General features: G+C 33.9%; 1 protein-coding gene across 24 annotated transcripts; it reads left to right on the top strand.

Moving 5' to 3' along the window:
* Positions 1 to 3,543: 3,543 nt before the first annotated feature.
* On the top strand, positions 3,544 to 11,714 carry LOC147389037 (senescence-specific cysteine protease SAG39-like). Of its 24 annotated transcripts, none has more exons than XR_015170609.1 (7): positions 3,544 to 3,823; positions 3,919 to 3,991; positions 4,928 to 4,958; positions 5,048 to 5,089; positions 6,694 to 6,838; positions 7,093 to 7,541; positions 8,164 to 11,714. XR_015170609.1 is itself a non-coding variant. In XM_086418405.1 (6 exons), the coding sequence occupies exons 3-6, from the start codon at positions 5,067 to 5,069 to the stop codon at positions 10,989 to 10,991; spliced, it is 267 nt and encodes an 88-aa protein (XP_086274531.1). In that variant the 5' UTR covers positions 3,544 to 3,823; positions 3,919 to 3,991; positions 5,048 to 5,066; the 3' UTR covers positions 10,992 to 11,714. The 24 variants fall into 24 exon arrangements, 15 of the variants coding, with proteins under 15 accessions (XP_086274531.1, XP_086274523.1, XP_086274522.1 ...); XR_015170611.1 differs by lacking the exons at positions 3,544 to 3,823; positions 7,093 to 7,541 and having other exon boundaries at positions 3,834 to 3,991; positions 8,164 to 8,336; positions 10,244 to 10,341; positions 10,946 to 11,714; XR_015170610.1 differs by lacking the exon at positions 3,544 to 3,823 and having other exon boundaries at positions 3,834 to 3,991; positions 7,093 to 7,313; positions 7,402 to 7,541.
* The last annotated feature ends 3,242 nt before the right edge of the window (positions 11,715 to 14,956 follow it).

The following is a 14,956-nucleotide window of genomic DNA, read 5'->3' as shown; positions in this document are numbered from 1 at the left end:
CTTTCCTAGCTTGATTTGGAGGCAGGGTGAAGGATACTGAGAATTATGATATATTGGGTGTAAATGTGGATGCGTGTCTTGTTGAGACCAAGAAGGCTTACCACATCAAGGTAAGGTATTAACCTCAGCAATTAAAGAAAAAAAAAAAAAAAAAGCCAATTTTAATCCAAGCAACCAACAAATGAGCTAAACCATTTTAGTCTCGCTCTTAGCCAAAATTCAATGTGTTTATCTTTAAAATAGGATGGTCTCAGCCATGGTTTTAAAACTCGTCCATGACTGAGATGTATCGCCCGAGTTAACTTGATATCGGAGCTGAATGAGACCAACTTACAAGTCACTTTTTTGACCGAGATTTAATACCCCACATTCAATTTTTTGATTTTTTGAATGAGACTTGTCAAACGTATCGGCAAATTCATCCGATATGACTTGGTATCGGGCCTAGACGAGACGAGACATGAAACCGAATTTTAAAACCATGGCCTCAACATTTTCTATGTTATTAAGGAAACATGAATAGTATATTTTGTCAGAGTTCATTCTTGTACGTGCCTTTGATACAATGTAAGTTTGTGTTTTTATGCAACTTACATCGTTCATTTTTATTTTTATTCTCTTAGATTAGATATTGGTTCTTTTGTTCCAAAATCAACAGACCATTTACTACAACAAAAATGCAAATTAGAAACGGTTTGTAACTATTCCTAAGACTATCTAAAATGGTTGAAAGACAGTTTCTTATCGAGGCGTCGTTAATGATTTTAAACGGCTGGAAGCCATTCTAGATCTCAGGATTTAGAATGGTTAAAAATCATTCCAAAACTCAAAATTTGGAACAACTAAAAACCATTCCAAATATGCAATTATAAAACAGAACACACTAATACAAAAAAATACCTTAAACATCGATTTAAAATCTGATGTCTATAAAACTAATGTCCAAAGTTTGAGACTTTAAGCATCGGTTACAAACCGATATCTAAAGTGATCATAAATTGATATCTAAACTTTAAAAAAAATTAATTTTTTTTTTCTATGAACCAATTACCCGCGGTCAAATAAACCCAAATAAAGAACATTGAGGTTCTCTATCACATTAATTTATACATAAAAAGAGTTACAATGAGTCATAATTTAAAAAATTATCAAATACTTCACCATCAATACTCTTAACCAACCATGCTTATAAATAAAAGTCTTATTACAAAGATATCATTATCTTGATACTATGTTATTCAACTGTTTTGTTAAGGTGTAACACGCATCAAACGCATTGGGCACCCACTTCTCAATGTTGAAAAAAAATGCCCTTTTCTTTAAATTTGAATCTGAATCGATCACCTTCCACCTATTTAGAATCATCACATAATACTAAAATTAGTGAGATGATCTTATATATATATATGAAAACAACAAAAATATAATCCAAAAATATTTTTGGTGCCTTGGATAACATGAAAGTACATATAAAATATATTTTGGATGATAACCAAGATCTACTTGAAATGAAATTCCAAATTATCTTGATCATAAATCACAGTTATAACATAAGTTGCAATGATGGGTACTTTTTTGGATTTTCACTATTATTCGAATATTTTATCGTTAAATCTGAAAAACAATAAACTATTTTTAGATGAGAAATCTTTTGGGATTGTTCACTACTATGTTTGGAGATTAATTATTATTATATTATATATATATATATATATATATATATATATATATATATATATATATGAGAGAGAGAGAGAGAGAGAGCGCCCTTGTAGTGACTACTATGTTTGGAGATTAATTATTATGGTAAGACTTAAAATCATTAAAATGACATTAATAATAATCCAATTGTGTGGTTTACCATCTAAAAGTGGAGTTTTCCTAATATAAGCAATTATCAGAGCCGAGCACTACTGCCATTAAATGTTAATATATAAAGGAAAGCATTAAACCAAAAGCCCTTTTACCTGACATGTTATGTAATTGCAGATCTTATTTTGCACCTTTGTAACCCCAATTGCAAGCCAAGCCTATGCTCTCTGCAGCATACCTATTGGTGTTTCAAAGTCAAATAAGTAAATATGAGAAACTCAAGGAAAACTAGTTATCTTCACTATAAAATAAACGGTCTTCACCGGTGTTTTCAAATCACTGTCATATAAAAAAGAAGTGTCGGCATTATATATCAATGACGGTTAACTTTTAGCTAGTAATTATGGCGTCGAGAAAAATTATAACGGCTCTTTAAACGGCAGTTATAGAACAACCAGCAATAATATATTTTTTCCGACAATTTTATTATCAATTACCGACAGTTATGAAATATCAATACAAATCTTAGTCCACGTATATTTTTCTATTACTGGTAGTTATAAATGGCCGGCAATACATAATATAAAAGGTGCTTATTGAAAACCGCCACTGAAATAATGTATTAGAGGCGTTTTAAAAATTACCGGTAATATATCATATTAATGGCATTTCCTAGAAACCGCCGTTAAATACTGTTTTAGTGGCGCTTTATAAATTGTCGGTAATCTATCCTATTAACGGTATTTTTTTTTTTGAAATCGCTGGTAAATAATGTATTAGAGGCGCTTTTCTAAACCACCGGTAATAGATTATATTAACGGCATTTTCTGGTAACCGTCGGTAAATATTGTATTAGAGGCGCTTTAGAAACCATTGGTAATTATCTTAATAATATATTAAATATATTATTTACCAGCTGTTTCCTATAGGTGAGAAACAATAATTAATAACAAACAAAGATGCCCTTAACTGTAAGTAGCACAACATATCTTTAAAAAGTCCATAAAATGCTAAACTATGTAGCACAGAACAATTCTGATCGACTAAAAAAAGTAGTCCCATTGGCTCAACTGTGAACAACCACAGCTGAAACTATATCACATGGGATGGGCCTCCCTGCTACACTGAAACCCTATGAAAAACCTTACATTTTTCTAACTTATTAGAGGGGTACCTTACTTAATCATGTAGCTCATAATTAGCTAAACTTGGATTAATCTAAACATTTTAGAATGTCACGCATACTATCGTTCATGTTCTAATTTCTTGGATATACATGATAAATAGAAAGCACCGAAGTGTGTCAGTAATATTTTATTTTTATAAGTTAAAATTTTATTAAAAAAGGGCGAGATGACCTCCTCTAAATTACAAATCATATCCCACCTAGCAACAAAGTCCTTAAAGAAGATTCCTTTGAAGACTATATAATTTACCGCAAAAGAACAATAGACCCAAAATGAACAATAATATGTTGTGAATCGTGAGCTCTTTCCCCTCAAAAATGCGTTTGTTTCAATATTTTAAGTGTGTAAATAATCAATAAGCCAATATCAATATTTCCCAAACCAATTGAATTGAAAAAGTATATTTTGAAGTTGAGTATCATAGTATTCACTACGTGAAAATCTCAAATTTGTATAAAAAAATTTGTTGGGCCTGGCCCGTCAAATTTTAAAACCCAAAATCCGCGGCCTGCGGACAACGTTTCCAATCTCACTCCCACTCCCATTCCCACTCCCACTGTCTCTCAATTTCTAATTCTCTCTTTCTCTGTCTCTCTCTAATTCTCTCTTTCTCTGTTTCTTTCTCTCTCAGTCATCATCGATCGACCTCTCCATCTCTCTCTCTCTCTCTCACAGTATCTCTCTCAAACGATCAACCTCTCCATCTCTTTCTCACAGTCGTTCTCTCGATCGATCGACATCGCTCCTTGATCGACCTGTCTATCATCTCCTTTAATCTCAGTTTTTTACGGAATCAAAACTCGTTCTGCTTCTCCATTTTTTACGTAAGTTTCGGAATCAAAACTTGGTCTCAGGGTTGCATATTTTTTACTTTTTCTTCGAAATGGAAACCTTAACGCAATGATCGCGACTTTCGCAGAAGGAATCCTAGAGTAGACGTGATGATTTGTTACTGCAGCAACAAGATAGGATTCAGAGTGCGATTCCTCACTGTAAGAGATCGTTTGGATGTATAGATCTGTTCATAATTGATTTAAATTTGTTTGAATTTGAAGAATTTTATCTTAACTTTATAAAATAGTGTTCAAATCTGTTCATTTTATTTAAATCTTCATTTGTTTTTCGAGATTGAGATTTGTCTCTGCTCACACAGTCTATGAGCGATCTGTCTCATGAGAAGTCATTCCATTAAGCAAGAATTTTGTCTAGAGAAAGCTAATGTCGTTCGAAATTGAAGCCATGTTCTTCGAAGAACATAGAAATTAATTTTACATTTTCTTAATAAGCCATGAATTCGAAATTGAAGCCATGTCTCTGATTTCTATGTTCTATTATTTCTATATTCGTCTAATCTAGGGCTCAAGCATACTTTATGGTTTAAATGCATTTCGATCTGCTTCTTTCAAAGGAAAAAAAAAAAGAAGCATTTTGATCTGCTATACCTTCCCGTGCTTCGTTTAGATCTACAACAATACCAATATTTTTTTACTCAATTTCAAGTAGAAGTGACCTCAATTGAATACATTTTAATGATTCAAACACCTTTGACTTATAATTAAAAAAAAATTACTCGATTCTGTGCCTCAATCCCTCACGATGTTGTTCTCCAGGTTTCAATCTCACCTTATAAAATATTGGTAACCAATTTCAATAATTCGCACTCTTTGTTTTTGGTTTTTTATATTATTTTTAGGCAGTTTAGGGTTATAAATAGTACAAAAACCTTAGTTTAGGCTCATTTTTAGGTGTTGGGTTCTTGCTTGTAATTGGATGGTTTCCTCAAAATCTCATCGTTTCAAATTTCATTTTTGATCATATATTCTTTTGATTACAAGAAGATCAAGTGTGCAAAGCTTCATTAATTGTTAAGAATTTTTGTATAGTCTAACGTGCATAACATTCCTCACTTAGAAATTGTTATATTGCAGGCTTTTGAATGCAATCTTTATGCTCTATCAGGTCGTTAGCCTTTTCATTTTCTTTATTTCCTAATATCTTAATAACTACTGTTTGATAAAATTCCTCACTTAGAAATTGTTATATTGCAGGCTTGTGAAAGCAAGTTTGATGAAAGCTCAGAAGTTTCTGAAGTAAGTCTACATAGTGTAATTTAGATTCAAAAATTTGATCTAGTTATCTTCACATATGTTATCTTTGTTTAGTTGCTGATGGATAAATGGAAGCACAGACATAAATATTGCAGTTTATGAGGTAGAATAAGTTTTAGGGTAAATGTCTTGCAAGACCCATATCCAATCAAAACTTGATTTATAGAAGCAGCCATATTCTTTAAAAGAGGATATCACATTTAGAAAGAACAAAATAACAAAAGAAAGATTCAGGTAGGTTATGGTGATCATGGCATTGACAATGATGATGATGGTAATGGAAATTTTACATCCTAGAAAGGGTAAAAGACGAAAATTTGGACCTTCCCCTGTACGTGTAGTGTGAAATATGAAAAAAAATTACCCACCCCTTATCCTCAAAACCTTTAAATGCTAAGCAATTTCTAGCCCAGTTGGCTACTTCATGAGCGTTTTTGGCTACTCCATGGCAATTTTTCTTTTCTTTTTCATATTTTTTGTTATATTTTTCTTCATCATCATTATAACAAAACAATTAGATAGTCATGACAAGACCACATCGGCTGTCTATGCTTCATTGAGTTGAATGTTAGGTAGTCGAGAAACATTACCATAGATTGAATGTAGGCATGTAGTGGAGTTGAGGATGCTGAGATGGATGATTTAAAAAGTAAGAAAGATGATATAATAAATGAATGCATTTTGAATATGTAGTTGCCCCAATAGGAGGTGAACTAAAGGAAAATTGATTGGGGTGGTTTGGTATGTCCCACAAAGACAAATGACTGCTACAATTAGAAGGATCATGCAAGTTGAAGGTTTTGGAAGAGCAAGAGGACGAAAAAAAGGGACATTGATTGAGGTAGTGAGTGCAGATACCAACACACTTGAATTAATAAAAGTCAAGACTTAGGCATAATTTGATGGGGGAACATGATGTTATAGCCGACCTTAATTTTTTTGGGATGAGTTTTTGGATGATGTTGAAGATATAAGTATCTCCTGTCCTAGTTGTTGTTGGTTGGGTTGGTACATGAATCATGCTCCTTCATTCAATTCTAGCTAACATTTTATGTTGTAGTATTTTTCTTCCTGTTTGATTCTTAGATTTCTTTATTAACAATATGATTGATAACAATGTTTTTTTTTCTTCCCTTATTCACTTGCAAGTGCTTGTATTTTTCTCTTCCTTCTAAAAAATTATGAAAAATCGACATCTAAAAAGTGCTTACATAATTCATAAAGAAAAAGAAATGTACAATTTTAGTCTCTTTCTTGAAATCTGGTGATGTATTGAAGATGTGTTGGATTATATGTGAAAAAATCCTAGTTAGAAAGGGTTCATGTACCTTGTTACAAGGGGAGTGCTTGCTGATTTGAATTTGAAAAATCTGCATATGGAACAAAAAAGAAAAGCTATCTTCACCACTAACGCCATCTACCTCCCCCATGTCTGCACACAATCACATTATATTTATAATTAAAGGATAGTTAAGTGACATCTTCAAATATTTTCTCTAATCCCTATTCCAATCTTAGTTTGAAACTACATGCGTTTTATTTATCTTGAAAATATAGATAAATTCTAATTTATGATCTGTAATCAGAAAAATTGGGTTGGGAAAAGAGGATTACTACTTTTGGAAGCAAATAGGAAAGGCTCTATTCTGCACATATACTCTCTTTGGTGTGGCTTGGTTGTGGAATGAAACATCGCCGCTTGGTTGGTGGACGCTTAAACCCAGACCCAAGGTGAATCTTCCTCTTAGAATGAATCATAACCTCCTTGCACGATTTATGTGCCACAAATACAATACACAAATGACATAGATGTTACAATCCCCTATGAAAAATTCTACCTGAGCAATCGATGGTATCTATCATAAAGCCATGAAGTTAGGTTCATTCCTGCATTGGGACCCATCCTCGCCAACGGTGGTCATTATAGACCATTTGTGTTAGTTTGTCTTAAAGGACTGAAAATATGCTTCTCTTCGCATTTTCAGGAAGAAAAAGAGATGGCCCACTTGTATGAGCATCGAAAATTTCCATACCCTGGTGATACAGAGGCAGTTGAAGAGTTCATTGCAAGTGGGGGCATGCATGGTACCACAATTGGTTCGAAAGGAATAATTGAAACTGGGAAGGATTCTGATAATTTCCAAAATAATTGAAAATTGTTTTCCTAATAGAGCATAAGTATTTATTAACCGTCGAACACCAGTTGGTAAGTTTGCATTCACATGTGGAACTGCAACAACTGATCTAGTCCATTTACTTGGTGGAGTTGGTAATGCAAAGGTAGTTGATGGCAGTTGTGGCGGTAAGAAACGGGTAGGACGAATTGGTTGTCTTCTTGACATAGTAAGGACAATTGCATTGATGGATTCTTTATGTTGTTTGGCTATTGAATATGCTTGGATTAAAGTCAATGGATTCGATAGCTTGACTCCAGGTTTGATTTCTTCTTTGAACCCTGAGATGAAATACCTTATGAGGAATGCTTCTGCTAATACCAAACTACGGTTTGTTAACTGTTCAAACTTGGATTGGTAATCGCGTACGGTCATAGTTTGGCCAATACTGTGTGCTATCCCTGAACAGTGATTGGATCAATAAAAAAATGGAAAAGAAAGCTAAAAATTGAGACAAACACAAAACCCAGTTTACATAACATCACAAAAATGATGGATAGACACTTATTCTGTAGATGTGTTATATGTATTATATTATGAATGTATTTGAGTGTTTGTTATATATATATATATATATGTAGATGCATTATTTGTTATGCATATGGGTATGTGCACGAATACATCTGATCATGGGCTTGTGCCTTTTTAAGTTCCCTTCATTTTATTGGTTGGTTAAGGGTGTGGATACCTGAAGTTATTTGGTTCAGATCATTATTTATGACCTAAAATCATTAACTTACTTGTTTTTATTGATGATTTTGATATGCTCCTTTACTTCTTAAAACATACTGAAGAATTTCATTGCATCAACTTGTTTTGTCTGTAAATTTCTTGGTGATTGACCACCCTCTTTCACTCTTGGATGTCATTTTTAATCTGCAGCTGCACGAATGTGTTGGTTCTGCTCTTGGTGCTATGGGACCTGTGGTAGTTGAATTTCTTTGGTTCATTGCAGTTGCAGGGCCCAGCTATTGGATTTGGCCATGTCACTTCTGCCTGGTTTGGGTGCCAAAGAGATTGATTTATTGTTTCTTGCAATAAAACCTGCATTACAGGTCTGTTAGAGTTCTTATATTATGGTTATTCTATTTTATTGCTGACGCAACTTTTGTCAGCTTGTTAAATGGGAAAGAGTGCAATAAGATATGCTCAAATTGCAAGATAATGAATCTTTGGTCCAGAAAATAAGATAGTTAACAAAAAAAAGAACAAAATCTGTAAAGGTCAACTTGTAATATTTTAAGTTCTTAACCGCCTAATTGTTCTTTTTTTTTTTCAATTGTAAGAACTTTGTTTCCGTTAAAAGAAGTGGTTGTTAAGAGGTATGTGGTTTTGTGTTTGCTGAGTTCACGATACATTAGATGTTTTAATTAATATAGCTAACGGACCTGTGTTGGAAGTTATATAAAGGAAGATACATGTTTTTTTTTTTTTTTTTTGTGGTTATGGGGATACTGTAACAAAGAATCAGTGAGTTTTGTTTCTTTGTTTTTTTCTTGCACATAATTAACACTAAAACTTAATACCTGATTGATTCCCTATCACTGTAAGAGAGGCTCCATCATGCATCTTTGACTTTGAGTATATCATTGTAGTTAGATTATGGCCATTACAATAGCAGAATCTGGACACAACTACACACCATTCAAAATACTTTGAGTATATCATCGTAGTTAGATTATGGCCATTACGAAGATGGAGAAGTGGTCCCCCAACTGCTTTCCAAAATACTTATCTCAGTTCCCTTGTAAGATTATGAAACTTACTTTATAATGCTAACTAATGATAATGATCACACATATTAATTAACCTCCTAAAATTATACCACACAAACACACACACACACACACACATATATTTGAGATCATAACTAGAACAATATCAAGAAGAAACATAGTAAAGCTAGTAATAACATATCTAGAAAATTCAAATCTAGTTTCTGACTCTCGTTGGGTTCATATAAACTCCATAATACTCTCTCTCTCTCTCTCTTCCCATTACCATCTCTAGAAAATGGGTTCATGGTGTTGTGTTTCTATCTTAGCCTACCTCTTGTTTATCTTCCCTTGCACAAGCACCGGCAGCAGCGAATGAGAAACCAGCTTTGTTTACAACCAACTCAAAATAGATTGCAGAGTATTACTAACATTTAGGTAGCTTTCAGAGACATTTTGACCAAAAAATACTTGAATGTATTGAACTGGGTCCCCCATCACACATGCAGCTTTATGCTTCACTAATTTCTTCTTCAACTCCTATTTCCCATCATCTGTTTTATCCATCTCAAGCCAAGCTGGAGTCAGACCCTTATGTTGAGTCTTTGAGGATTTGGTCATATAGAATCCTAATTACTTGATCGGTGGAATGCCATTAATACACGAGGGTACACGTGATCCGTGGATCACAGATTTCTGTGAGCACAGTTTTATGTGCAAATTTTTTGGACAGGTTTTGTTTAGCCTTAACCCGGTCCTGAGGAGGCAAACTTAATTTTAAACCAGCCTTCTACTCCTTTATAGCCTTATAAATTTTAGTTCACAATAGAATTGATGTACTTCAATGTGTGTTTCAAATGTTGATTAGCATTTCAAATTTTCATATTGACTTTAGGATGGATTGTCCATTATCCAGACATTTGCTCATGATCCAAGTAAATAAAAAACAATTCAGCTTGGATATGATTAATAGAAAAAAGACCTATGTCTACTTCTTATATTTTAGCTTGCTCATTGTTTTGTGAAAGTAGGGGTCTGCTTTTTGGTAAAAGTAGAAGAGTTATGATGGTCATTAAAACCAACTGATTAGAGTTTGCACAATAGATTGCAGTAAGGGAATTAAGGGAAAATTGACAAGTCGTGTGCATTTAGAAGAAAGTCCCAACTATGAGGCCTTTAAAGTAATTTGGAATTCCCTATTGCATGGTCTTTAAAGTAATTTTCTCTTAAATTCTTATACATGGCAGATTTACCCGAATTCAATCGAAAAAAACATCGAATTTTGTGGCTATGCTTCCAAACGACATACACACATCATCATCTACTCCTCATCCCAATTATTGAGGTCAACAACATGAATCCTATATATCATATACTGCTTTAATTCAGATTATTGTTGGATTCTGTTTTTGAATTCTGTAATCCTTGCTTGAATTCCAATTTCGATGATCTTCGTATAGCTTTTTCAATCATGGTAAGTTGCATTCAGATTATTGTTGGATTCTGTTTTTGAATTTTGAACACCATTCAGAATATTTAGTTGGTAACATGGGGTGTGTAAGTTGGTTGGCCTTGGTTCGTAGTCTTCATGAGACGTCTATGTCGGAGAGGCACGAACAATGGATGGCTCGTTATGGGCGTGTTTACGAGGATTCCATGGAGAAGGAGAGGCGTTTCCAGATATTTAAGGCTAATGTGGAAAAAATTGAATCGCTCAACAACGCTGGGGACCGACTATATAAGTTGAGCGTGAATGAATTTGCAGATCAAACTAATGAAGAATTCAAAACATCTCGTAATGGGTATAAGAATGTTATATACACAACCCAAGAATGTGAATTTGGTCTCTGTCTCACTGTTTTCTAACTTGTATGGAAGTTTTTGTACACAACCCAAGAATGTGAATTTGGTTTCTGTCTCACTGTTTTCTAACTTGTATGGAAATGTAGGATGTTGTTGGGCATTCTCAGCAGTGGCAGCTATGGAAGGGATTAATCAGCTCACAACGGGTAAGCTGATCTCTCTATCTGAACAAGAACTAGTAGGCTAAGATACTAGTGGAGTGGACCAAGGATGTGGGGGTGGTCTTATGGACAACGCCTTCAAATTCATCCAACACAACAAGGGCTTCACTACCAAAACTAACTATCCTTACAAGGGAGTTGATGCTACTTGCAACACCAAGAAGACAGCCTCATCGGCAGCTAAAATTACTGGGTATGAAGATGTTCCAACCAATAGCGAGAAGGCCCTATTGAAGGCCGTGGCAAATCAGCCCGTGTATGTGGCTATGGATGCTAGTGGATTTGATTTTCAATTCTACTCGAGCGGTGTTTTCACTGGACAATGTGGCACTGATCTAGACCATGGTGTCACTGCTGTTGGTTACGAGACGAGTGATGATGGCACCAAATATTGGTTGGTGAAGAATTCGTGGGGCTCGGGATGGGGAGAGGAAGGATACATATGAATGCAAAGAGATGTTGATGTCAAGGAAGGGTTGTGTGGTATTACCATGGAATCTTCTTACCCTACTGCATGAAAGTAATCGATAAGTACGATGGAAAGAAGATGATTTGGATTCTCAGCTTGTTAATCCCTCCCTCCTAAGTTTCTCCTATATATGTATGACTAATGTGTGTGTTAAGAGGTTTACATGTATATTAATTTTGGGTTATTTAGTTTAATTTGAAGCTTGTTTTATTATTTTTCTTTTTCTGATTTTTTTAATTATTATTTCGTTTATTGTGATTGGTGAATTAGAGAACCGTGCTATTGTTTGTTAAACTTCCAAATTCGACAGTCATACTCTATGGATTTTTTTTGTTTTTTTTGAAGCCCATTCTTTAATAATTTGATAGTCCAGGGCTGTCAAAAAAAAATTCTACAAGAGAATATTTGACGGGCTATGACCGTCAAATATGGGCTTTTTTCACATAGTGATCGGGATGTAAACAATACATACTAAGTAACTTGCCGTAATAACACAATTCATAATTTGCCATGCATATCCCACTGCATCATAAGAGAGGTCTGTGATCCTTACAAACACAGTAAATATTATCTACAAAGGCAAAGACATGAATAACAAAATCTTTATATCCAAGAGTTAATATGATGAATAATATTTTGGAAAAAATTTCATTAGAAAGACTAGAAATATGTATATAAAAAAATGAATAACTAAAAAAAAAAAAGGTCAAGGGATAACGGGGCCCAGAAATTAATTCATTTTTCTTATATAAGCAAATGTATTATTAGGGAAAGAAAGGTCGGGCGAGATGACCAACCAAGCAAGGCCAGCAATTAGTTTTTGTTTTCTTTAATCTACTTTAGGCCTTAAAATACACCATTTTTTTTATTTTAGCCAAATGAAAACAATGTCTCAGAAACTATAATTTAATAATCAAACATTTAAGTTTTCAATTTTCATTAGACATGCTCCATTTCCTTCTTTTCATAGCTTTTTCTATTCTTCACCTGATATGAATAAGAAATAAATAAATGTCAGCTTTCTGCAAACAAGATTTGCCACTTTTGCAAAAGTAGTGGCTTTGGGGTTGGCATGTGAGATGCATCTCGGTTTTCCATAGGAAACAATATTACATAAAGTAAAACATCTAGCATATTCATCTTCATCTCTATATCTAAAGAAAATGAGTATGTCCTTTTCCCAATTAACACGTAATCATCAAGAACAATTAGATCTATACTAATAAAATTGAAGATTGATTAGTAATTAAGTTTACAAAAAAAAAGATAAGAAGGTGAAGGAAATGGCTTACCATCAGAAGCATGGCAGTCCAAAGTTTCTGATTTTGATGCTTCTTAAAAATATATAATTCTCCGATTGCGGTTAAAATATTTGTCAAGTTCTTCAAGATTGTCACCATTGCAATGTTTATGAACTTCAACCTGAAAAGATTCACCAAAAGTTTTCAACATCATACCTATACATGCCCGTCACAAGCATCCCAATAAATATTATGTTGACCGGAATCCAAACTCTAATCAGCTTCCAAGTTAACTTTTCAGTAGATACTAATTCAAACAACTTCAATGCAATAACTGTAACACTGATAAAATTATGCAGCAATAAAGAAAGTAAATAAAAATAAATTAAAAATAACTCTTAACAAAAATTTTTTTTTTGATTTGTTTAATTTGGGAAAAGAATAATCTGTGAATGATTTGAAAAAGGTCAAAACGTCATGAATTTTTAAAAGGAGTTGAATCAGATGGAAGTTTTAATCATTTCTTGTGTCATTCGAAAAATTTGGGTATAATTCGTGAACTATTCGGAAAATTACTGTTCCCACCAAGTGCATCTTGCTAGAAGTACATTCCCATTCAATGGCCACGTAGTTTACAATCTCTAAAAGTGCATTCCTTAGCTGAAAGAATGTCAGCTTATTCAGTACAGCAGTCAAACTATGATTTGAAGGCTAAGAATTATGTCATAATTGGATATTTGCAACTGTTAGATTAGTTAACTGAAGTAGTCGTGACTCGTGATCTTTGAGGTCTTTGTCTAAAATATGGAGATTTCTAGATTGGAAAAGCTAGATCTTTGCACAATAAGCACAATGCTATAACATATTATATCTTCAATCTCTTGTTGTTCTATTTCATCCATTACAATGCAAGATCCATCTCACTAGCAAAATTTACCAACTCGCCATCTTCGTTGGAGAATTAGGCACAAATTTTCTTTTTTGTTTTGTTTTTCTTTCTTCTCTTTAGTTTTGGTGGATAAGCTATGATCATCTCAAGCCACATTTGCAAATGCAAAGTTGCTAAGTATAAAAAACCAACTGGGATCAAACCCGTGACCTCACCATTGTGAAATTGGATAAATAGCTGAAAATTGTTCAAACGCCAATCCCCTAACAATTGCTACAATTGTGGCTCTATTTCTACTTAACACTTCTAGAACTAACATTGAGAATATCAGAGTGCTCTAAGAAAACAAGCAATTAAAAAAGAGAAATTAATCATGAAGTGGAAACTAAGAACATAGAATTTTAGAAATTTCTAGAGTTGGCAATGGAGCAATGAAAAGCTTGAACCGGGAAATAATGTGTGTTCATTTGCAATAGCATGCATCACAGACTCATATTTACTCTCTTACAATGCATGTGAGCTGAAGAAGACACATGAACCAAAAAAAAAAAAATCTATTTCTATATGGAATATATCATCGAGCGGCCTTTAGTATGAACTAGAATAGATTACCACAATTAAGAAGATAATTCAGTAAATTAACATCAAATAAAAGCTACCCACTCCATAACCATTGCAAAATATTAATTGAAAAACAGGGAATGTAATCAGCATACCTTCGTCTGTGATTGTGAATGAATGAAACCACCTAAAGACCCTGTTATTGCACTGCCAGACTTGCTCATCTCAAGTTGATGTTTGTATCCTATGTTTGAAGCTGGTCGATATCTTACACAGAACAAGGTTCCGTGTCTTGGCTTTATTGTCTTTACTTAAGTCGATGACCATGTGTCCTGCAACCAATTCCAACAGCACTACTCCAAAACTGTATATATCAGACTTCATCATCATATTCCCTTTCAGGACATACTGATTAGCACAATAACTGCAATTTCTCCTAACACTGCTCATTCCACCTTTAACTACAGCAATATTTGCAAATCCAATGTGGGACAACTTCGGCTGATAAGTTTTATCAAGTAATATGCTGGATGGTTTAAAGTCCTAGTACACAATATGGGCATCCTCATGCAGGTATTGCAAACCTCTAGCTACACCGACTGCTATATTCATCCTTGTCTTCCACTATATTGGTTCCTCACGATGTGGCATAGCTATGAAAGGACCATTTTGTCAAGTACAAGATGTTAGCAGTCTCCAATACCAAAGGTTGTGGCTAATGCTGTGTTGGATTGTATGTTAGTATTAAGAAGATAACAGTTTGTATTTCCACTGAT

Source organism: Akebia trifoliata, chromosome 12, assembly GCF_017979445.1.
Source record: "Akebia trifoliata isolate Shusen 1 chromosome 12, ASM1797944v1, whole genome shotgun sequence".
In the NCBI taxonomy this organism is placed as follows: domain Eukaryota; kingdom Viridiplantae; phylum Streptophyta; class Magnoliopsida; order Ranunculales; family Lardizabalaceae; genus Akebia; species Akebia trifoliata.
This window is presented reverse-complemented; position numbering and strand designations above follow the sequence as displayed.

Coding starts and splice junctions, on each gene's coding strand:
- LOC147389037 (XM_086418394.1), top strand. CDS start 4,936: ATGCAATCTTTATGCTCTATCAG. Junction 5,090..6,693: donor AAAGCTCAGAAGTTTCTGAA/GTAAGTCTACAT, acceptor ATCTGTAATCAG/AAAAATTGGGTTGGGAAAAG. Junction 6,839..8,163: donor CGCTTAAACCCAGACCCAAG/GTGAATCTTCCT, acceptor TTTAATCTGCAG/CTGCACGAATGTGTTGGTTC.